Source organism: Mastomys coucha, unplaced genomic scaffold, assembly GCF_008632895.1.
Source record: "Mastomys coucha isolate ucsf_1 unplaced genomic scaffold, UCSF_Mcou_1 pScaffold4, whole genome shotgun sequence".
NCBI lineage: Eukaryota > Metazoa > Chordata > Mammalia > Rodentia > Muridae > Mastomys > Mastomys coucha.
In genome coordinates this window covers 2,424,308-2,445,562 of record NW_022196910.1, presented here as the reverse complement: position 1 = coordinate 2,445,562, position 21,255 = coordinate 2,424,308, and the positions used below count along the sequence as shown (strand labels likewise).

The 21,255-nt window shown below is 53.5% G+C and overlaps 2 protein-coding genes and 1 long non-coding RNA gene across 6 annotated transcripts; 2 read left to right on the top strand and 1 right to left on the bottom strand.

Annotated features, from left to right (window-relative positions):
* The first annotated feature begins 84 nt into the window (after positions 1-84).
* On the top strand, positions 85-2,773 carry Fgf22 (fibroblast growth factor 22). 4 transcript variants are annotated; one of them, XR_004112796.1, is made up of 4 exons: positions 85-329; positions 1,551-1,654; positions 1,735-2,159; positions 2,443-2,484. XR_004112796.1 is itself a non-coding variant. In XM_031349644.1 (3 exons), the coding sequence occupies exons 1-3, from the start codon at positions 143-145 to the stop codon at positions 1,845-1,847; spliced, it is 381 nt and encodes a 126-aa protein (XP_031205504.1). In that variant the 5' UTR covers positions 85-142; the 3' UTR covers positions 1,848-2,773. The 4 variants fall into 4 exon arrangements, 2 of the variants coding, with proteins under 2 accessions (XP_031205504.1, XP_031205503.1); XM_031349644.1 differs by having other exon boundaries at positions 1,758-2,773; XM_031349643.1 differs by having other exon boundaries at positions 1,735-2,773.
* A 930-nt stretch (positions 2,774-3,703) lies between these two features.
* On the bottom strand, positions 3,704-11,027 carry Rnf126 (ring finger protein 126). The gene is made up of 9 exons (XM_031349642.1): positions 10,833-11,027; positions 6,645-6,703; positions 6,467-6,530; positions 6,072-6,316; positions 5,385-5,453; positions 5,250-5,319; positions 4,813-4,906; positions 4,614-4,729; positions 3,704-4,176 (listed from the first exon to the last, which is right to left on the bottom strand). Exons 1-9 carry the CDS (start codon positions 10,905-10,907, stop codon positions 4,024-4,026), a joined length of 945 nt encoding a protein of 314 aa, XP_031205502.1. The 5' UTR covers positions 10,908-11,027; the 3' UTR covers positions 3,704-4,023.
* Positions 11,028-11,123: 96 nt separating this feature from the next.
* LOC116076065 lies at positions 11,124-16,536 on the top strand. Its single transcript, XR_004112798.1, has 2 exons — positions 11,124-12,334; positions 15,963-16,536. It is a non-coding gene; the product is annotated as an uncharacterized LOC116076065 (long non-coding RNA).
* Positions 16,537-21,255: the final 4,719 nt, after the last annotated feature.

The window sequence follows — 21,255 nt, the reverse complement described above, 5'->3', positions numbered from 1 at the left end:
TGGACTAGGGACAAACAGGAGCCCACAGAACCCGCATGTGGAGTCGAGGCCCCGCCCCCAAGCGCCCATTGGACGACAGCAACCCTAACCCCGCTCCCGACAGTGCAGCTGGAACACCGCGCGCTGCCGGGCACAGGTCGGGATGCGCCGCCGCCTCTGGCTGGGCCTAGCCTGGCTGCTGCTGGCGCGGGCACCGGGAGCTCCGGGCGGATACCCGCATCTGGAGGGCGACGTACGCTGGCGCCGCCTCTTCTCCTCCACCCACTTTTTTCTGCGTATGGACCCTGGTGGTCGGGTGCAGGGGACGCGTTGGCGGCACGGCCAGGACAGTGAGTGCTGGGGCAGCAGGGAGAGAGATGGGCACACATCCCACGGGCTCCTAAGCAAAGCAGGGGCTGCTGGGTGGGGTCAGTGGCCTACTTACAGGGCAAACTGATGAAGAGGGATTCCTCCTGGGATCGTGAGCTGCCTGCATTGGGGTTCTCTCTGTTCCCAGACATCCCTATTTGGCAAATGAGGTAAGAGGGGATACCCTGATCTCAAGGTCCTGCTAAGAAGGACCTTTGCATACAGAAGGGCTTCCATAAGTGCTTGTGGCATGTATGTGATAATAGGAGAGGCCAGCGTGAGGAGAATGCTGGGGGTGATGGGGAGGCCACAGCCAGCTTCTCTGGTGCTAAACTCGGGCAGAGTTCCTGGGAGGGTTTGAGCTCAGCCCTGGGCAGGTGACAGGGCACTGCCCATCCCAGTGGCTTTCATCTGGGTTCCAAGGCCCTCATTAGGCCACACAGGACGAGGGCTATGACAGGGGACTGGCTGGGCAGGTCCATCCATGGTAGCACAGCCAGGCGGGGTGGCCCCAGGCTGAGGAAGAGGCCCAGCTGAGTGACCTGGCCCTTCAGTATGTCTGAGATTTAGATCCCACCTAGATAAGGATGGGGGTGACAGATGGCAGGCTCTGTGGGGATGGGACTCTTCCCTCCTTAACTTGGTAGTTCCTGTGTGGTGCTGGCCAAGAGCATGCACTGTGAACCAAGATGGCACCGTCATAGGCCTTCCCCTGGGGTGAAGCAGAGGTACTCCTTTCAGGGCCGGGAGGGATGGTGAAGAATGGTGTGGCTGATGTCCCCAGTGTGAGGCCTGTGGTGGGATTCAACCCTTCCCTGAACCCCCTTCCTGGAGGAAAGCTGAGACTCAGAGCCAGCTAGGGCTTGCCAGGGATGGTCACAGAGGGTTGAACAGACAGATGAAGTCCAAAGCTGGTTCTTCCAATCCTGGGCAGCTTCCCTTCTAGAAGTAGGTATAGTTGGCACCCCACCCCCAGGGTTGTATAGGCTCCATGAAGCACAGAGCATAGTTAGTGCCCAAGCAGAAGCAGACGGTCTACATTGGTGCTTAAGCATAGCCTGGCGCCCCAGGTTTTCTCTGGCCAGTCTGTGTTCCTTAGTCTTCAGGGTCCATGCCAGCTGGGGTTGGAGACACAGTAGTGATGGGAACTGAAGAGCCCAAGTGTGGCTGCTGCCTGACCACCCTCTCCTGTTCCCACTCAGGTATTGTTGAGATACGTTCTGTCCGTGTGGGGACTGTGGTGATCAAAGCTGTGTACTCAGGCTTCTATGTGGCCATGAATCACAGGGGCCGCCTCTATGGGTCGGTGAGTGACTGGCGGTGGGCAGCTACTGGGTGGTAATGGTCAATGGTGCACATAGCCAGTCTCATGCATCCGCCCTGCAGCGGGTCTACACTGTGGACTGTAGGTTCCAGGAGCGCATCGAGGAGAACGGCTACAACACATACGCCTCCCGACGTTGGAGGCACCACGGCCGACCCATGTTCTTGGCACTTGACAGCCAGGGCATTCCCAGGCAAGGCAGACGGACACGACGGCACCAACTGTCCACACACTTCCTGCCAGTCCTGGTCTCGTCTTGAAGGGCCTGCCGATGGTTCAGGAGGCATGGGTGGCACACAGGGCCTGGAAAATCTGGAGCTGAGCAGCCAAAGACCAGGCCAGAGACCCTGGGCCCACACACGTCTTTATGTCACAAGCTGGGTGCCCACTGGCTGCTGGACATGGAGACACGGCAGGGTCACTGCAAGTGAAGCCAACACTCAGGGGGATACACAGAACTGGCAGCTTGCATCCATCTAGTTTGGAGGTGAGAACGCTCTGGGCACAGCACGGAGAGGCTTGGAGGTGAGGACACACCAGGTGGATAAAGAAAGTAGACAGGGAGGACCAGGGAGGGTGGACATGTTGCAGAGGGCAGGGCCCAGGTCAGCAGGAACACAGATTAGCTCATGGGACCAGAGTATGCGACTGGAGTTAAAAGCACTTCTTGTTCTTCCAGGGGGCCTGAGTTTAGTTCTCCCACCTCAGGCAGCTCATAACCACCCGTATCTCCCACCCGAGAGCCTGACTCCCTTTTCTATTCTCTGCAGGCACCTGCACTCATGTGCACATACCCTGCACCCATACACATAAAAAAAAAAAATGTTTTTTTGAGACATGGTCTCTACATAACCCTGGAATTCACTAAGTAGACTACACTGGCCTGGAACTTGAAGAGATCTGCCTGTCTCTGCCTCCTGAGTATTGGGATTAAAGACATGCAGCACCATGCCAGGCTAATGTGGGGCCTCTGAACACTGTGTTCAATGCCTAAGTTCCCTGGAGTCACTAGGAGGGACAGCCTGCCCCTCTCCCCCCCCACGGATCACAGCCTGAGGAGGCCAGTGTCGGGTGGCCATCAACAATAAATGTTTTGAGCCTCGGTGTGCATGGTTGCTTGTCGGTGGCAGGACCCATGCACCGTGCTAAGAGCTTTCAGAACGGATGCTCGGGTCCTTGGCAGGGAAGGCCAAGGCTATCATTTCAGCATCTCCAGGGAACGGCAGTCTCCACAGCACCTGTAGGTGGCATCCTCCCTGCTACAGGCTTTGTCATTTAAGCACCATCGACCTGCGGAAGCCAAGACTTATGCCCCAGACTATGGCAGGATAGAAGGCAACAATTCCAGCACAGAGCTGAGGTAACGTGATCCTCTTCACGTCCTTAACTTGAGGGCAGGATGGGTAGGTCCTAGCATTGCCAACAGCAGTGACTACTTTGGGCTGTAGGGGTGTTCTGGGTTGTCTCCGTGGCAGCTTGGGAGCAGGAGGGCTAGGGACTTGCTCAGCCACGGTAATCCTGGTGGGGCGTATGTAGACGTGCTGTCATACATGTTGCAAGTCCATCGCTCCAACCAAAGACAAGTGTGTGATAAGAGACTACAGGCCCACTGCCTGGTCACCCCCTGCAGGGCTTGTACCAGGCAGCTTCCCACCCAAGCAGCTCTGGGAGCAGTCTTCAGATCTTGCCTCCTATCAGCCAGTGCAGAGGGCTGGGTTCCATCAGGCGCCAGGTTGCCAGAAGCTCCAACCCACCCTGTGCATTGCCCCACCATGCAGTCCTGGACACCCTGGCTGAAGGAAGACGCCAAGCCATGGGCTCTGCTTTTTTGAGTAGGTGTATTTTAAATAGCTTTCCAGATAACACACATTTCCCTTAAAAAAAAAAAAAAAAAGTCTGCTGGAGCAGTTTGTTGCTGGGTCTGCTGGTCACCCTCGTGGTCCCGAGGCCGGCGCTGGCTGGGTGCTGGCCCTGTCTCCAGGGGCATGTGGCAGGCTGGACCTGTTGACAGTTCTGCTGACTCTCCACAGATCATGCATGGCCGCACGTGGCTCAAACGTCCATTTATTTCAAAGCAGTAATAATTTAAAATCATAAAAACCCTTCTGCCGTTGAACATTTGGAGGGTGAGGTTAAAGACGGACTGAAGGCGCCTGCTGGGGACATGGGATCCATGTGCACACCTCCAAAAAGGAGCAGCCATGGCCAAGTCCGAGCCTGCCTGCAGCCTGGGGCCCGCCAGGTGCTGCCGGCCACCATGGGCAGCACCTCTAGTCCACGGCCATGGCGGTTGGTGCTGAGGCACCTGGGATGGGTGGGATGACCAACCCCGAGGGATGGCCCAGTAGGACTCAGGAGTTGCTTGTGGCTGGGTTCTCGTTGCTGGGTGAGCTGGAAGAGGAGGACGACGACGAGGAGGAGAAACCAACACCAGTCAGGCCCGGGGGGTTGGTGGCTGTGTTCTGTCCAGTGAGGCTTTTGCGGCAGACCGGGCAGCTGTCATGCTGGAGAGGGAGAGGAGGGCCAAGGATACAATTAGGTTCTGAGTCAGGGTAAGGGTTCAAGCACGGGTCAGGGCCTAGGCTAAAATCAGGGTCCCAGGCAGTCTGGCTCAGGGACAGTGTGTGGATTAGTTAGCCATGAGTTGTGGCAGTCTGGGTCTGAGTTGAGGATCCAAGTAAGATGGCTGTATGGCAGTGGCTCAGGGTGGCAGATGGGCACATCAGCAAGGGCAGGGTCAGAGAAAAGCCAGGGCTACAGTGAATGAGGGTTCAGGTGCGTCTGAAGGAGGCCTGAGCTGGAGACAGTCACGGTAAGGTAGTCTCAGGGCTAAGGGGAAGAACGATCTGGTCAAGAGAGTTGTGGCTAGTGTTATGTCTGCAGTTAAGAGTCTGGGCCTGCACTGAGGCCTGTGTGCACGGCCTGAGCTGGAGGCAGTCACCTGCTCTAGCCAGGGCACGATGCAGCTGTCGTGGAACAGGTGGTTGCAGGGCAGTTGCCGCACACTCTCACCCAGCGCGTAGTCTTCTTTGCACACTGGGCACTCTAGCCCTGAGCCTGGTGAGGAAGCAAGTCAGTGAGAGGCATGCAGAAGCAGGGAAAGTCCCCCGGGACTTTGTCCACCAACTCCATGAGCATACCCACGTGCTCCTCTGTGACTGGGACTGTGGGGAGAGCCTGAATCTTCTCCTTGTCTGCAGGTGGGGGGCCGGTGTTCTCAAACTGATTGAGGAGCTGAAAGACAAGAAGGAAGAGGGGCCTGAGGCGGGGGCACGGTTCTCAATGGGGTGGGGGAGGGGGTGGGGAGTCTCCACTTGCCCAGCTCTGCAGTTGCAAATCAGCAAGACCAGGCCCATTAAATCTCAGGGTGTGTAAGGTGTACAGCTCTGGTACAGGCCACTGTGCACCCTAGGACAGCAGGCACCCTTCAGGAGGGGAGGGCAAGAAAGGATTGGCCAGAGCTATCTTGACACCAGAGAACAAGATGCTTGGGCCTCTGGTGCTACAGTGCAGCACCCCATCTGCTGTACTAGGCTGGCCTCTTGGCCCCCCACAGATGCTGGGTGGCCAGCTGTACCTGCGTGATGATGGCGTCCAGGCCGTTGGCCCCCCAAGCGTAGTCCATTGGGTTCGAGTGCAGGACGCCCCTGGGGGGAGAGGCCGGGTCAGGGGGCGCAGGGTAGGAGGGGCCGGGCACCCGTCCCCTACTCACCAGGGACCAAGGCCCAGGCTGGGTACAGCGGCTGGAGAGATGATGCCATTCACGAGCTGCTGGATGATCCTGTGGGAGAGACAGTGTCACAGGGGCCTGCAGACCACCTCACAAGATAGGCTTGCTCGTGGATTTCTGAGTTTGAGGCCAGCCTGGTCTACAGAGTGAGTTCCAGGACAGCCAGGGCTCCACAGAGAAACCCTGTCTTGAAGAACCAAAAAGAAAAAAAAAATTAAAATAAAAATATAGGCTTGCTCTGCAGCCCAGACTACCCTCCAACTCACTAAGCAGACCAAGCTAGCCTTCAATCAGCAGTGACCTTTCTGTCTCCACCACTCAGGTGCTGAGATGATGGCATGTGCTCTCCTACCAATGGTGAGGAAGCCATTGGGTGCAACTATTTCACAGGGATTCCTGGGAGACAGAGGCCATGGGGCATGCATGCCCCGAAGGTGTGGAACCTAGACTATCCCACTTCCACTCGGAATTGGGAGTGTTGCACTCAATGCCTGTGGGTGACCCAGGCTCCTTGGGAGAGAGGTGGCCAGATGGCTCCCATAGGCAGCCAAGTGAGGCTCTTAAGGGAGCATGGAGACTCAGGGTCAGTGGAGTGTGCTTGCCTCCCATGTCTGTATGTTCCACAGTGGTAGCAGAGCCTTCACCAGCTACCGCATGCCCACCACTCACCCTTCCAGCGTGGGGACACCTTCATGCCGGCCAGTGGCCCGCCGGGCAGTGAGGCGGGCACGGGGCTGCCGGGCCCCATACCGATGCCGAGACTGGTGCTCTCTCTCCCGTCGGCTCTCAGGGTCCCTGCCATCATCAGCCTGGGCCCCAGGAGGGAACGTGGGAATCTCAAAGCTATCGTCGAAGATGCCAAAAGCAAACTGGCTGTATCCCTGTGGCAGCGTGAACAGGTGCTGGTCCACATTCTGTGGAGAGGATGCAGTGAGCCTGCCAGTCCCACACACAGCAGAGGCAGAGTCCTTAGCCATCCCACAAACGGGAGACAACAGTTGAACCAGTAAGATCACCACCAACATGCAGGACTGGTGGGCCTGGGACCAGAGACCCTGACTCACCTCAAATGGCTGCCGGTTCTGGTCGGTGGGGGCAGTGGAGGGGGCCGAGCCATTTTCTGTGTTCCTGCACAGGAAGAAAGAGCCCGTCAATTGCTGCTGAAGCCCCTCCTGGGTCCCCAGGACAGTGAATGCCAAGGTCCCAAGACCGCACCCCCCCACCCCCAGCCGCAGGCACTACCTGGTCTCTTCTGGAAGCTCCTCGATGAAGCCAGACTCGCACCTTGGGCAGATGTAATCCTGTGGGAATGGCAAGGTCAGTCTGGCTACCCATTCCAAGCCACATATGGCAGTTCTGTGTAGTCGGGGTCTGAGGCACTCAGGGCAGTGAGGACAGTAATCTTCTTCCCATAGCCTAATTGTTGTTTCAGTGACTTCCCACTACTGCCTTAGACAAGACCTCCTATGCACCCCACAGTGACAGGACCTGCAGCCCCATCTTCAGACACACAATGGTAGGACGTAGACAGCTAGGAGCCCATGTAGGACAGCAAGAGGAAAAGCCTAAAAACCAGGCACTGCCTTCCTGATACCAATCACCTGCCACACTTGTGCTTCTGGGCTGAGTCACCTCTGGGGATGCCACCACACACAGGAAGTCCCAAAAAGAGCAGAGCATGCTTCCTACAAGGCCACAGCTGTCAAGTATTAAGGCACTGGTGCAGGCAAGTAGCCATGACCATAGGCCTCGTATTGACACAATGGATCCTAAAGCAAGAGTGGCCACAGGCCTGACCACTGGGATTCACACAGCACGGGCCACCAAAGGCAGCTAGCTTGTAGGCTGTTGGACAGGAGTAGAGCAGGCAATCTGACACATAAGGCCTGCTCACCACCCCTGCAGACACACCTCCACAGCTGAACTGCCATGAACAAGTAAAGGGGCATGCCACTAGTCACCAGGGCAATGCCAGAGTGACTGAGTTGACCTGAGACAGCAAGCAGGCCCAGGGCAGGCCTCATGACAACTGGGTGGTCCCACTATAGGTGCCACCTCCCTGGCACAGTAAAACATCAAAATACACATGGTCGGGCGCATCTGCTTAACCCCCACATCCAGCCACCCTTCACTGGCTGCAGCCCAGGGACATGGTTGGGGTCAGCTTGCATCCATTGCCAAATGTCTGTCAGGTAGCTACCGGCTCTCACCCCTTGCAGCAGCTAATGCCAAAGGTCACCCAGCAAAGGCCATTATGCCTTGCCCGATCCTGGTTACTCTGCTCCTGGGAGCAGCTGTCTCAATGGTCCCAGTAACATCCTGCCCAGAGAAGACCCCACTCCCACCCTTACAGTGTCAGACTGACTGTAGGACATCATAGGGCACAGGGTGCCCTACACTCAGATGACCATTCTGAGTGCTTACAGGACAGGCGGGGTGGGGTGGGGGCTGAGGTGGGCTACAGAAGACTCATTTCCAGGACCTTTGGCCACAGTGTTACTGGTCTGCACACCTCTGTCCTGCCCCTAGTCTGCAGAGGATTCGCAGCTTCTGGAACTGATGGGTTGTGAGACATGGGGAGCCACAGATCGAGCTCTCTGCCCAAGGCTCCTAGTATAAAATCGTCATTTTTGGTCATGTGCGTGTGACATATCCCCTGAAGCCAGCCACTACCCGTCTCACCAGTCTATGCAGCACCTTGCACAGCACATGGCCTTGCCCTCTGGTCTCCTACTAGGAAAACTGAACACCTCAACTATGGCTGGGACCCTGTCTGTAGGAGTGTCTCTGCCCAGGACCCAGGCCAGGTTCACTCATGCTTGACCCCATGCCAGGCACTGTGCTCACACAAGCAGCAGGCATCGGCTTCCCTGGACCCATGAGCAGGTAAAACGAGGAGCCAGTCTGCAGGTGCCTGCCCATGGATACCCCGAGTCCACACCTGTATATCACATGGCCTCCACCAACACACCCAGGAGAGGATCAAGTCTAGGCTCGCATTGCCCACACCTCTAGCCAACTCATCTGCTTCCTGCTGACACGTTCCCAGACAAACCATCTCCCCAACACCCTGAAGCTCTGCCACTGCCTGGCAGCCACAGCTGCACAGGCACTGACACAAGCTACCTATTAGAATAGCTGTTCTCAACCTGTGGGTCGAAACTTCTCTGGGGCTGAAGGATCCTTTTACAGGGGTCCCATATCAGATAATCTGCCAGGGTGTAGGGGTGCGTAGTGAGAGTTGCTGTATGATGTATTTACATTACAATTTATAACAGTAGCATAATTATAGTTATGATGTAGCAACAAAATAATTTTATAGTTGGGGGTCACCACACGAGGAACTCTATTAAAGTGTCCCAGCACTAGGAAGGCAGAGAGCTACTGCATTAGAGCCCTGCTCACTTGTCTGGGGTGAGCAGCACAATGGGCAACTGATGCACCCAGGTTGTGCTTGGGGCTACAGCTGACAAGCAGCCCTGAACTGAGAGCCGCCTGACCCTAGACCAGAACAGCAAGAGGTAGCACAGGGCCTGCAAAGTTGCCACCACTAGAAGTGGGTGTCTCTGGCAATGACCTCAGGGGTCTAAGAGGCAGCTGTCATTACAACTGCATACGTGTCCAATTCCGTAATGTGGGCCACGGCAAGTCTCACTGAACCCGCAGACCTGCCCCTGCTCTCTTGCCCATACTAGGTGCTCATACAAAAATCACCCGTGCTGGCCAGGTGGTGGTGGAACATGCCTTTACTCTCAGTACTTGAGAGGCAGAGGCAAGCAGATCTCTGTGAATTCAAGGCCAGCCTGAGTGAGTTCCAGGACAGCCAGAGCTGTTACGCAGAGAAACCCTATCTAGAGAAACAAAACAAAACATCCCCCATGCTCTGTTTAAACACTTGTCACTCCCTGACTGGCTGGCCTACACAAACCCTGTAAGAACAAAGACCACGCTGGGTCACTGGGGTTTACAGGGAGGCTCTTGCCAGGCACAGTGGCAGTTGAAAGGTCAGGGTCCTCCTTATTCAAGGACACAGGGCCAGAACCCGGTGCTACACTGGTCCCAGTAAGGAAACCCAGCAGTTAGGTGTACACCTGGGTCAGGCCATCTCCCCACAGAAAACAGTTCCCAGAGCCCACAATGGTGTTGAGGGGCAGCACAGTCCCCAGTCCAGGGTAATCCCTGATACTGATGGGGTGGGGGGGGGGTCGGGGTCAGGGCAGATCCGGGGAGACAAGGCTGAGGCACAGAAAACAGAAGCAGAAATAACAATCAGAGAGATTCCTATGTTCTAGATTCACCTGGCACCCCAGACACTATTCTCCAAGCTGCCTCCCCTTCCTAGAAAGGGTTCCTGGCTGTCCTGGAACTCACTGGTTGGCCTCAAATACAGACATCGGCCTGCCTCTGCCTCCCAAGTGCTGAAATAAAGTTATGTGCCACCACCTGAATTCTTGGAGTTAAGAAGAATGTCACGGTGTCACCATGGGGGGGGGGGTTGTGCAGAGACCACAAAGAACTACAGCAAGTCTCACCACACACCCCTACACCCTGACAGACTCTGGCTGATCCAGATGCCACTCTGCCACCTTCTCTGCAACGGTAGTGTGGCTTACGCCAGACTAGCTACCACTTCTTCAAGGACCCACCCAGGCTTCCACCTCGAAGAGCAGGAGCAGGCTCCACGCTCCGCCTGGAAAGGCCACGGTAGGTTGCAAGTACAGAGAGATGAACCTTTCCAGGCGTGAGCCTCAAACCTGGGTAGGAAACAAGGCATGCCTGGAAGGTGGGAGGGTTCTGTCCTGGGAACCTAAGAGTTACCCATCAGGCATGGGGCTGGCCACAACGACCTAGGGAAGGAAAGGTCTGGGGATACAAGCCTAGTCAAAGTCACTCTCAAGAAACTTGCAGGATCCCTGGCATGCACCTAGCCAAAACCACCTTGAACTGGAGAAGATGCAGGACACCCAGGCAGGATCCTCGGGATACACATGTCCAAAGCTACAAGGAAGGAGGCGGCAGCCAGGAGACAGCCAGGTGGGGACCTGGGGGTGCAAACTGGTCAAAGCCACACTGAAGCCTTAGCACAAGGCCTGTAACAGGCAAGCGGGTGCAGGTACGACCTGCCCAGACCCTCCAGCTCTGCCGTCGGATTCGCAGCTCCTCTGGGCGCAGCAGCGAGGCCCGGGGCGGCGCTCGAGGCCGCGCTGCGCGCCCCCGCGTCCTGGCCACGCGCTCCGCGGCCGTCCCCAGCGCGGAGCTCAGCTTCCGATCCCAACCGGGTCCGACCAACCCCGCGTCCCTCGGGCGACGCCGCCGCCGCCCTGGGTTCTCGGACCTGCCCGCCACGCTGCTCGCACGCCTCCGGGTCTCAATTTCCCCTCTAGCCAGCCTCGCGCGCACAGCTTCACTGCCCTCCCGCCCGGGTCTCACCGGCAGGCGTGGCACGATCTCCACCGAGCAGCAGTGGCAGAAGTACCGTCCGGGCTGCGGCGACGCCTCGGCCATGACCACCGCCGCCTCCGCGCCGCCCGCCCCCCGCGCGGCGCCTGCCGCCGGCCGTTTGCTGCTCTCTCGCCGGCCGACGCGCCCGCGCACGCTCACGCATGGCACGCACGGCACGCACGGCAGGCGTGGGGCTCGCGGAGGAACGCGGGCAACGCGCCGCGGGGGGCTGTCTCGTGGAGAACGGTGGCCGCACTAGGACAAAGTAAGTATTGCCGGAAGCGGGAGACCCGGGTCGAGAGTGTGGGGCGGAGCCTGGGGGCGAGGCGGCGGAGCCTTGTCTCTTTAAGAACCCGGACGGAGGTGAGGGTCAAATCTGCGGAGCACCTTGGGGGCGTGGTCTATCCGGTGTAGGCGGAGCCTAGAGGTCTTGGCAATTGGGGGGGTGGAAAGGGCGGAGTCACGCTTGAAGAGTGCGGAAGTTCAGGGGAAAGCGCGAAGGCGGGTCGCCTTGGCGACGACTTTAGGCGGTGCAGGAGAAGCCAGAGATGGGGGGCCAGCGAGCGGAGGGGCTACGTGGGGGAGGAGACTCTTTTTGGTAACCTGGGTGGGACGGGGCCTCGTGGAAGCCTCAGCGACCAAGGGGCAGGGCCTTCGTGGGGTCGGGATGTCTCTTTGGCAACCCGGGGTAGGTTATAACCTGTAGGCAACTGCAAAGCTTTAGGGTCCTCAGTCTGAGCCTGCGCAGGGCGGGGCCGGGTTTCCATGGTGACGACGCAGTGCCTGGACCAATCCTGGAATCCGCCTAGGAACTTGGCGTGAGCCTGGAGGCGGAGCTCCAGGTTTGCGGGGCCGTCTTCTTGGCAACCAGGATGGACCAGCCTGAAGGCGGGTGACTATATCCGGAGCCGGGACGCAGTCTACAGGGCTGAGTTTCTCCGGCATCCGGGATTGGATGTAGGAACCTCGGAAAGCCAAGTACAGCCGCGAAGCCGACTCCTCGAGGGGCAGGACTTGGTTGCCTTGGCAATGGCTTAGGTTGTTAGGGCTGTCCCTAAATAGCCAAGGTGAGGGGCGGGGCCTAAGAGACTCCTCTTCTTCAAACCACCAAGCCCTCTTTTCCCTGCTTTCTTCCCCTCGTTTAGCCCACCAGACAAGCTTGCCTGTGGATATTTGCTTGCATTGTCTGTGCCTCTCCAAGTGCACGGTCCCCCAGACTCCCATGCAACTTTGCTTCTCGTGTATAAATCTCAGCAACAATGTTGCCTTCTCACGCGGTCACACTACGTGCACCTGATAAACTGTAAAGACGGCGCCGGGCAGAAGGGACGATACACATCAGGCGTCCCACAAAACCCGAGATAAGGATGAAGAAGGGATCCATTCTCTGGTGGAAGGAGGATCCTCTAGCCCGCAGGCACCCCGTGTGACTCTTCAGGAGTGAATGAAGCCTGCGTCGTCATCTAGGCTAGGTCCAGAATGTTTCTGAGGTTAGTTCCTGTATTTATTTACTTATTTGCTCAACATTCATCTAGCATCTGTGAAATACACACAAATATCTCAGCACCATAAGGCAGGGGCTGGAGGGGGGGCTCGGACTCTAGATTGACCTTGGGTATCTCTGATGACACAAGAATGACTTCCTGGGAGTAAGGAGGATACATTGCAATCAGAGTTTTGAAGAAAGAATAGGAGTTACTCAGAGTTAGGATTCCTGGAAGAAGTGGACATTCGCCAGGCAGTGGTGGCGCACACCTTTAATCCCAGCACTTGGGAGGCAGAGGCAGGCGGATTTCTGAGTTCGAGGCTAGTCTGGTCTACAGAGTGAGTTCCAGGACAGCCAGGACTATACAGAGAAACCCTGTCTCGAAAAACACAAACAAACAAACAAACAAAAAAGTGGACATTCAACCTTCACACCTAGCCTTCTTTCTGTCCTCATTCCCACTCATTCCGGCATTGACCACCAGAGGGCACATGGCTCCCATCAATGGGAACTAGTTATCCCGCTAGAGCCAAGAGAGGTGAGGCAGAGAGGCTTCAAAGCAGCCCCTGGATCATTTTAAACACACCAATATTCAATGGAGATACCTGCCTCTGAGCAGCTCAGGGAAGTCCGGCATTTATTGGGCAGTGGGCATGGGTGAACCTCCCATCAGGCCATTGCTGTGTCTTTGGGCAAATAACTTTTTTTTTTTTTTTTTTTTGGGGGTTTTCGAGACAGGGTTTCTCCATGTAGTCCTGGCTGTCCTGGAAGTCACTGTGTAGACCAGGCTGGCCTCGAACTCGGAAATCCGCCTGCCTCTGCCTCCCAAGTGCTGGGATTAAAGGCGTGTGCCACCACTGCCGGCTGGGCAAATAACTTAACCTCTCTCTGAATCATGGCAGAGCTTGCCTCCTGGGGGCCTCCTCATACACACACACACACACACACACACACACATCAGGGTCCAGCCTCGACACAGGATCAGAGTTCTCAACTGGAAGCAGGGACATCTGGAAGGCACATAATAAACTCACACAGACAGCTTTTCAGGTACAGACTGACAGACAAGTTTTTAAGGCTGAAAGTTGTGCTCTCTCTCTCTCTCTCTCTCTCTCTCTCTCTTTCTCTCTCTCTCTCTCTCTCTCTCTCTCTCTTTCTCTCTCTCTCTCTCGTAGCTTGAAGCTGTATGTACTCTTCAGGCTGGGGATTGTCCTCTCTCATTTGCTCCCTTTCTCACACTCACACATTCACTCTGTGTGTTGTTCTTCCATACACACACACTCTCCTCACACTCTCTCTCTCACACACCTCACATTCTCTCTCCTTTCACTCACTCCACACTTACCTCATGTATGCCTCATGCACACCTCACTCTCTCACCTTTCTTTTGCCCCAGTCTTTTATTGTTACTCTGAAAGCAGGTAGAAAAAAAGACATTATATAATCATTACCAAACCAAATTCAAAAGAATAACCACACCCCACAAAGAATCAAGAATTCAAGAATTACAATTGTTCCCCAAAGTTTTAAGCTTCCCCTATTCCCAGGCCTGTGGCCAAAATAATAATAATTATAAACTTATCATTATTTAAACTTTAACTTTTGTCTTATTATACTTAAGCGCTCAGAGCTCCAAGGCCAGCTGCATGCATTTTCCTGTGAAGCTCTAATGATAAGTGACATGAGCAAAGCTGCCAGGCAATGGCCAGAAAGAGCCAAGTTAACCCTTAACTCAGCAGTTCCAATAGCTTTCTGCTTCTGCACACTGCACAAAGTCACTCTCCCAAGAGTTCCAGTGTTTTGACTTAGTTTTGCTAGTATATAATTTTTTGTTTGTTGTTTTGTTTTGTTTTGTTTTGTTTTGTTTTGAGACAGGGTTTCTCTGTGTATCCCTGGCTGTCCTGGAACTCATTCTGTAGACCAGGCTGGCCTTGAACTCAGAAATCCACCTGCCTCTGCCTCCCAAGTGCTGGGATTAAAGGCATACGCCACCACTGCCCAGTTACTAGTACATAATCTTATGTATTCTATACTTGCTTACCCATACATATCCAAAGGAGACCAGGAACCTCTCTCAAATGTTGTGCAAAACTCATTTCATAACTTCAATAGTTTTTTCCTATCTGAATTAAAGTATCCCATGTTTGTGTTCCCTTATTCTATTTTTCCCTTATCCCATGATTTTGTCTCTCATATGAATGCCTTTTCATAATCTCAGTAAATTACTTCACTTTCTGATAATAGACCCTGTATGGCTCTGTTTCATTTTCTATCACTTATCTCTCGCTCTCTTTTTTTTTTTTTTTAAGATAGGATTTCTCTGTGTAGCCCTGGCTGTCCTGGAACTCACTCTGTAGACCAGGCTGGCCTCGAACTCAGAAATCTGCCTGCCTCTGCCTCCCAAATGCTGGGATTAAAAGGCGTGTGCCACCATTGCCCAGCGATTTTCTAATATCTCTAAACACAATTTCTTCAAACTTTCTTTGCAAGTCAAACATTACTCCAGAAGTACCATTGTGCAGTTATTACATTGTTTCCAAGATGAGAGCACACAGCATGCACCTGGGCCATTAGAACTGTGCTGTGCTGTGCCCCATGCCTCAGTTCTTAATTGTTTAAGAATCATTACATTGCTGGGTGGTGGTGGTGCACACCTTTAATCCCAACACTTGGGAGGCAGAGTCAGGCAGATTTCTGAGTTTCAGGCCAGCCTCATCTACAGAGTGAGTACCAGGACAGCCAGGGCTACACAGAAAAACCCTGTCTCGAAAACAAAACAAACAAACAAAAAACAAAAACAAAACCCAACAAACCAACCAAACAAACAAACAAAAATCATTGTATCAAGGAGCATCTAGTTTCACAGAATTCACCAGAGCAGAAGGAGAAGGGAGTAGGAAAGTCAAATATAATAGAATAACTATGCACATCAAGGCCAGTTGAAAAACAGTCATGCACAAATGAAATCTATATGGCTGCTATCCAGGGCTAAGGTTAGGAGAAATGCGAACAACTGAGTTTTACAAGGAGCTTCCGGGGGCTACTGAAATGTCTCCATCCCAGCCTGCTGCAAGCAGTCACACACACACACACAGGAACACTCTCTGCACCTAGCTGCTTGCCAGTGGCCACACCCAGATTCACATCCACTCTTGCTCTTCGGGGTGGGATCAAGTGATCAGGCACATAGGGACCCAGCAGCCTGCGGGGGTCCACTTACTATTAACCTGATGACTCTGTGAATTCTGTGGTGGGTAAAGCAGACTATGGAGGAGGGAATAATCCATATCCAGGCCTCTGGTCAACAAGAGACACAGGTGCCTGCCTAGGTCTTTGACACCTACTGGGGAAGACTTCAAAAGTTCTATAGTGGGGACCAGAGGCTGGACCTGTGAAGCTCAGCGCAAGAGTCTCTTCCTCCTTCAGACCAAGGGCTTGCCAGCCTCCTTTCTCACAAGAGGCAAGCTCTACCTTTGTCAGCCCTCATCTGCAGAGGGACATGTTCTCACTAAGCTTGTCTTACCTGTGTGATGCTTGTCCCGTTCCCAGAAGGACTAAGTGTTCTCCAAGAGCCCATATCTGGTTCAGTGGCTCTGACTCCCCACCCTGCTCTCCCTAACCTCTGGCCTCAGTCTCTGCTCAGCACGCCACCCACAGGCAACCAGCTTCGAATGACATCTGGAACAAGTCATCCTGGCTAGCGTGACCGGAACATCACAAGCTCAGGGCAGTCTGGGCAACTTAGCGAAACTGTCTTCAACAGCCGAGTCGAGGTGTAGCCTCAGAGACAGAGCTCCTGCCTAGAAACCCCAGTGAGGCTGAGAGAAGCACTGTTTAGGGATGGAGCACTGGCCTAGGACCTCTAAGTGAGGGCGCATGGTCAGGATAGAGCACATACATCACATGGGTTCAAGCCTGAGTGCTAGAAAACAGACATTGACAAAATTGGAGCCCATAAGACAACCCCGTGGATTAAGTGCTGCAGGGATCTCTCACAGCTGAGGACCCTTGGTGAGAAGAAAGATCTAACTCCTGCAAATTGTTCTCTGGCCATCACAGTACACTTTGACCGACATACCCATGTATGCATATACCCAAGGAAATGTAGTAAAAATTACTCTCAGAACCCAAACATACTGGGTTTCCAGTGGAGCAGGGCTGAGATTTTTTCCCAGCACTGTCAAGGAATAAAATGGAAAATTGCTACGCACACTCGTCTACTCCAGTCACATCCAAAATATCGGGGATAAAATCCTGATAAAGGATAAGAGGTAATAAGATTCCAAAAGGAGTTCTGTGCCTCCTGGATTTCAGACAGTCGCTGGTATCCCCTAACTCAGACGTGTTCCAGATTAGTCTTTCCAATTGTCAACACGGCCTCATATTTAGGCATAAAGGTACCCCAAGAAATGACTCGTTAATGGTTAAGATTGGGCATTGTTTTCTGGCCAGCACAATGTTTCCAACTATCCTAGTTTAATACCAAGCTGTCCATAGCTTACAATTTCTCTCAAAGTATCTGCCTCGCCAGAGCTAGCAACAGAGGTCAGTACATTCCTTAGGGCAATAGATAGTTTACAATAGTTACAAATGTTTTACATACTAGAGAGTAATGAAGGGTTTCCGTCACTCAAGGACATTAGCTAAAAGTGTTAGATGGGAACTCCCCACTGCTTGCCCCCAGCTAGTTAGCAGGAAGTGCTAGATTGAAACCTCCTGGTCATTGCCTCCAGCAGAACCAGAGAATTAGCAATAGGAATATCAAAATACCTCAACAGGGAGAGTTCCACTCCTCTTCCTCCTGCTTCACACCTAGCTACCAGACCCTACTGACCTTGATGTGCGGTCATTTGCCTAAGTGACTCTTGTAATTTGCCCTGCTTGCTGTCCTGCTTGCTGTATGCTACTTAAGCCTGCTCTTCACTTTGTATACTAGGACTAGGAGAAGAAGAAGGACTTGGACTCACATGCAAGACTAGCACTAGAACTTAGATGGGCTAGGACTCAGATTCATGTATCTCTCGCAGTCCCCCGGACCCAGCGCTTGGGCCCGGGGGATGCAGCACCAGTTCAGAGGAGATAGCTGCTGCTTTAAACCCAGTATGTTTCAGATAGCCTCAGATGTACCTCAACTATTGAGCTGCCAGGTTTACCATCTCTCTTTTGCAATGACTGTAAAAGTCTGATGCCATTTCTAAGAAATAAATTTAGATCCTATACATCATGTGTCGTCTCTGCCATCATTTCTTCGCCTACGCCTTGTCGACCTGACTAGGACCCCGTTTCTCCCGCGGGTTGAGGGAGGCCCAGATCCGCCGGCCCGTAGCAGAAAATAAAGTTTGAAAGTTTGTTACTGTGGCAAACAGAAGCCATACTTGTACTTTACTCAGCCCTGGGCAGACACTACAGGCTGGACACTCTGTCCCCTGGGAGCCACCCACTGTATCACTGGCCAGAGCCAGACCACATGGCCATACTACTTAGTGACTAGCAAGAGAGATGACTGCTGGGACGGTGGCCCTTAACTGATGAGGGAATGAGGACTCACCTCTGTCCCTGAGCACGGACCAGCTCTCTCTAACAGACACAGCTGCCTGATTCCCTCATGCTGGAGGGAAGGCTCACTGGTTAACAACACAAACATGGCCCCCTTAGGCTGGAGACAGGCTCACCAGTTAACAACACAAACACTTTTACAGAGGACCTGAATTTTGTTGGCTCCCACATCAAGTGGCTCAAAGCTGCCCAGCTCCAGGAGCTCTGGCACCCTCTCCTGGCTTCTGTGGGTATCTGCACCCACATGTTCATATCCACACACACAGATGTACATGGGGATAATTTTTTAAAATTTATTTATATTAAAGTGTTTGCAGATGATTTTAAATAGAGCTGGTTTTGTTTTGAGAGTGGATTTCATAATGGGGCACAGGAGAGTTGCTATGGGAAGATCCTGTTAGGAGGATGCACACAGGGAGGGCCTGGAACTTCCATAGGTAAACCTAGACTTTGCCCTATGGCTATAGGGAGCCGTGGGTGATGTTGAGCCATGGTGATATCCACAAGAAGAGACACTATGGAATCTTTAGGCTGTGCCTTGGTTCTGAGTGTCACTTCTTCCTTGAAGGGGGAAGGCCTCAAGTTCTCATTTCCAGAGTGTAGGGCCTGAAACGTCCTGCAGAGAACCACATCCCATACCCTGGAGAGTGCACACCAGGCATAGCTCTCTAGAATCCTAAGAACCTACTTCTCTGTGCCCTGAAGACTCCATTTGAATAAAATTCAAAGCACTTCTTTGGAGATGCTGCAGAAACCATGTACTAACACCGGCTTACTGGGAAGGAGTTTAGGCACAGCTGAATTCAGGACTTCAGATGCCATAGCAGGTGGCTCTGTGTCTTACCTGGCTGGCTTCTGACCATTGACAGGAGCAACCTGCAGCTGTGTACTCACCCAGAAAGCTAGAGAGGGATGGGCCAGCCCCAATCTTAAAAAAGAAACTGAGAGGGCAGGTCTCCTTGTAGCCTAGCCTAGCCTTGAACTCAAAATACAGCCAAGGACCATTCCTGCTTCTGCTTTCTGAATGTTAGTATGTGTGGCAAGTATGCAGGGATGGAGCCTAGGGCTGCCTGCCAGTCTACGCTGAGCTGTAGCTACGACCCTGTTTGTTTTGAGGCAGGATCTCACTATGTAATTCTCCGTAGACCAGGTTGGCCTTGAACTCACATCGATTAAAGGTGTGTGCCCCCACACCTGACTGGCCCTATTTGTTTTTTGAGTTACAGTCTTCTGAGGCAGCCCAGGCTAGCCAGAACTTGTCATCCTCCTGCCTCAGCCTAGTATGGTTATGTGCATGGCATCAAACCCAAGGCTTTGAAGGTCCTAAGCTTGATAGTTTCTTGTAACTAGAGAAAGGGACAGATTCTCCAGGTTCTGGACTAGGGACCTGGATAACTAAAGGTCATTGTCCTGTCTGCCCCACTTAAGCTGTCATATGTCTACCCCGAGGCACAAACATTTAGACTTTCAAACTGGACCAGATCCTTTCTTTGTGCCTCGTTGTAGGAGAATGATCTCGAGTCCTAGACCTACTTGAGCTACAAGACTTTACATCATAAAGAGATAAAGGCTGGGATGTAGATGAAGAGCAGCACCCTTGGTACCCATGGGAAAAGCTGGCTGTGTAGCTATACTCCAGTGCTGGAGATGTAGACACAGGATGGTCGCTGGGGCTTCCTGGGCAACAGTATAGCTAAATTAGTGGCTCGAAACCCCATTTCAAAACATAAGGTGGAGAGCAGTTGGGTGTGGGCCAGGCCTCTGGCCTCCACGAAAACAAACACGTCCACACAAGTCTCTTGTCAGTCAGCGCTGACCTCTTCTGCTGGTCCCAAACCTGGCTTCATGCTCTAGGAGCCTCTGGCTGTCAGAGGTCTGTCACTTCCTCTGTGCTCCTGGGTATGGGTGAGAGGGACACTTAGGAAACTGAGCAGACAGATGTCCTGGGGCGTTGCCCAGAACACCTGACTCTCAGAGCTTTGCAGCAGGAAGTGTGCAGCAGGGGAGTGGAGGGAGAAGGCTAAGCTGGGGCCAGTTATACCAAGGGTGTCCCTGGGGAACTCATGGGTTCCTAGTACGTGGGAGCAGGGCAGAGAGGGGACTTGAACCCATGCCAACCACACAATGGCCCTTTGATTCACCCAGCCCAGGCCACGGCAGTCCAGTGTGAGGGGTGAGGCCTCGGCCAAGGTCAGCGCTGTCCACCCCTTCCACTCCCTCCTGCAGGCTCCTGATGAGAACACAGGGTCCTGTACCCTGCCCCAACCTAGGATCATCCTTGGGGGCTGCCAGGGACCAGGGCCAGGTCAGTATCCTCCCTCACTGGCACTGGATAGTGAGGGAAAAGATGGTTTCTGAAGTCTGTGGATCTATTGGGGCTCCACTGTGTGGTGCCAAGACAGTTAGGGAAGATGTCACCTGAAGGGGTCTGGAGTGGATAGAAGGATGGAGAGGATGGTCTCAGAAAACCCAGTGCACCATCACCCATATTTTCCAGTTATAAATTAATTTATCTGTGTGTTTTTAAAATAGACTTATATATATATATATATATGTATATATGTGTGTGTATATATATATATCTATATGGGTGTATGTCTGTGCACCATGTGTATGCAGTACCTGAGAAGGCCAGAAGAGGGCAGCAGGTCCCCCGCGACTGGAATTATAGACAGTTTCATGGGACTGTGCTAGGAACTGAAGCCCAGCTCTCTGGAAGAGCAACCACTACCCCTAGTTGCTGAGCCACCTCTCCAGGCCTTTATATATTTTGTTGTCTAAATCATGAGCTGTGTGAGGACAGGAGCAGGTCAGCCTTGGTCACTGGGATTTCCCAACACTGTGACTTGTCGACTAAATCCATGAGAGGGCCCATAGACCCAAGGGTGTTTGAAGGGATGGAGATGGAGCTACTTTGGAGGCCCCTACAGGAGGTTCTGGATCTAAGAGACAAGTCCCTAGACGCATGCCAGTGTTACCCTGATGGGCTGTGGGAATCTCATGGCACCTATGGTCAGTCTACACCAGACGTTGGGTTTCCTAGCAGGGAGGAAGAGGAGAAAACGTCTCTCAGCTCTTCATGTGCCACAGCTAGCTATAGGGTCAGAAGACAGTCTGCAGGAGTCGGGCCTCCTACCACATGATTGTCTGCATCCCTAGGGTCAGACTCAAGTTGCCAGGCTTGGCTGCAAGTGCCTTTACAAAGCTTCTGAGACAGCCTTTTGTTGTGATGGGTACTTTGAGGCAGGGTCTCACCGTGTAAGCCTGGATGGCTTTGAACCCACAGAGATATGCCTGCCTGTGTCTCCCAAGAGGAGGGAGTACAGGTGTAGCCCACCAAGCCAGGCCACTGACCTACCTTACCCTGAC

Bases quoted from the DNA above. Each gene is read 5' to 3' on its own strand.
- Fgf22 (XM_031349643.1), top strand. From the start codon at position 143: ATGCGCCGCCGCCTCTGGCTGGGCCTAGCCTGGCTGCTGCTGGCGCGG. The intron at 330-1,550 runs GTGAGTGCTGGG...GTTCCCACTCAG, and splicing joins TTGGCGGCACGGCCAGGACA to GTATTGTTGAGATACGTTCT. The intron at 1,655-1,734 runs GTGAGTGACTGG...TCCGCCCTGCAG, and splicing joins GGGGCCGCCTCTATGGGTCG to CGGGTCTACACTGTGGACTG.
- Rnf126 (XM_031349642.1), bottom strand. From the start codon at position 10,907: ATGGCCGAGGCGTCGCCGCAGCCCGGACGGTACTTCTGCCACTGCTGC. The intron at 6,704-10,832 runs GTGAGACCCGGG...CCATTCCCACAG, and splicing joins AGATCGTGCCACGCCTGCCG to GATTACATCTGCCCAAGGTG. The intron at 6,317-6,466 runs GTGAGTCAGGGT...TCCTCTCCACAG, and splicing joins AGAACCGGCAGCCATTTGAG to AATGTGGACCAGCACCTGTT.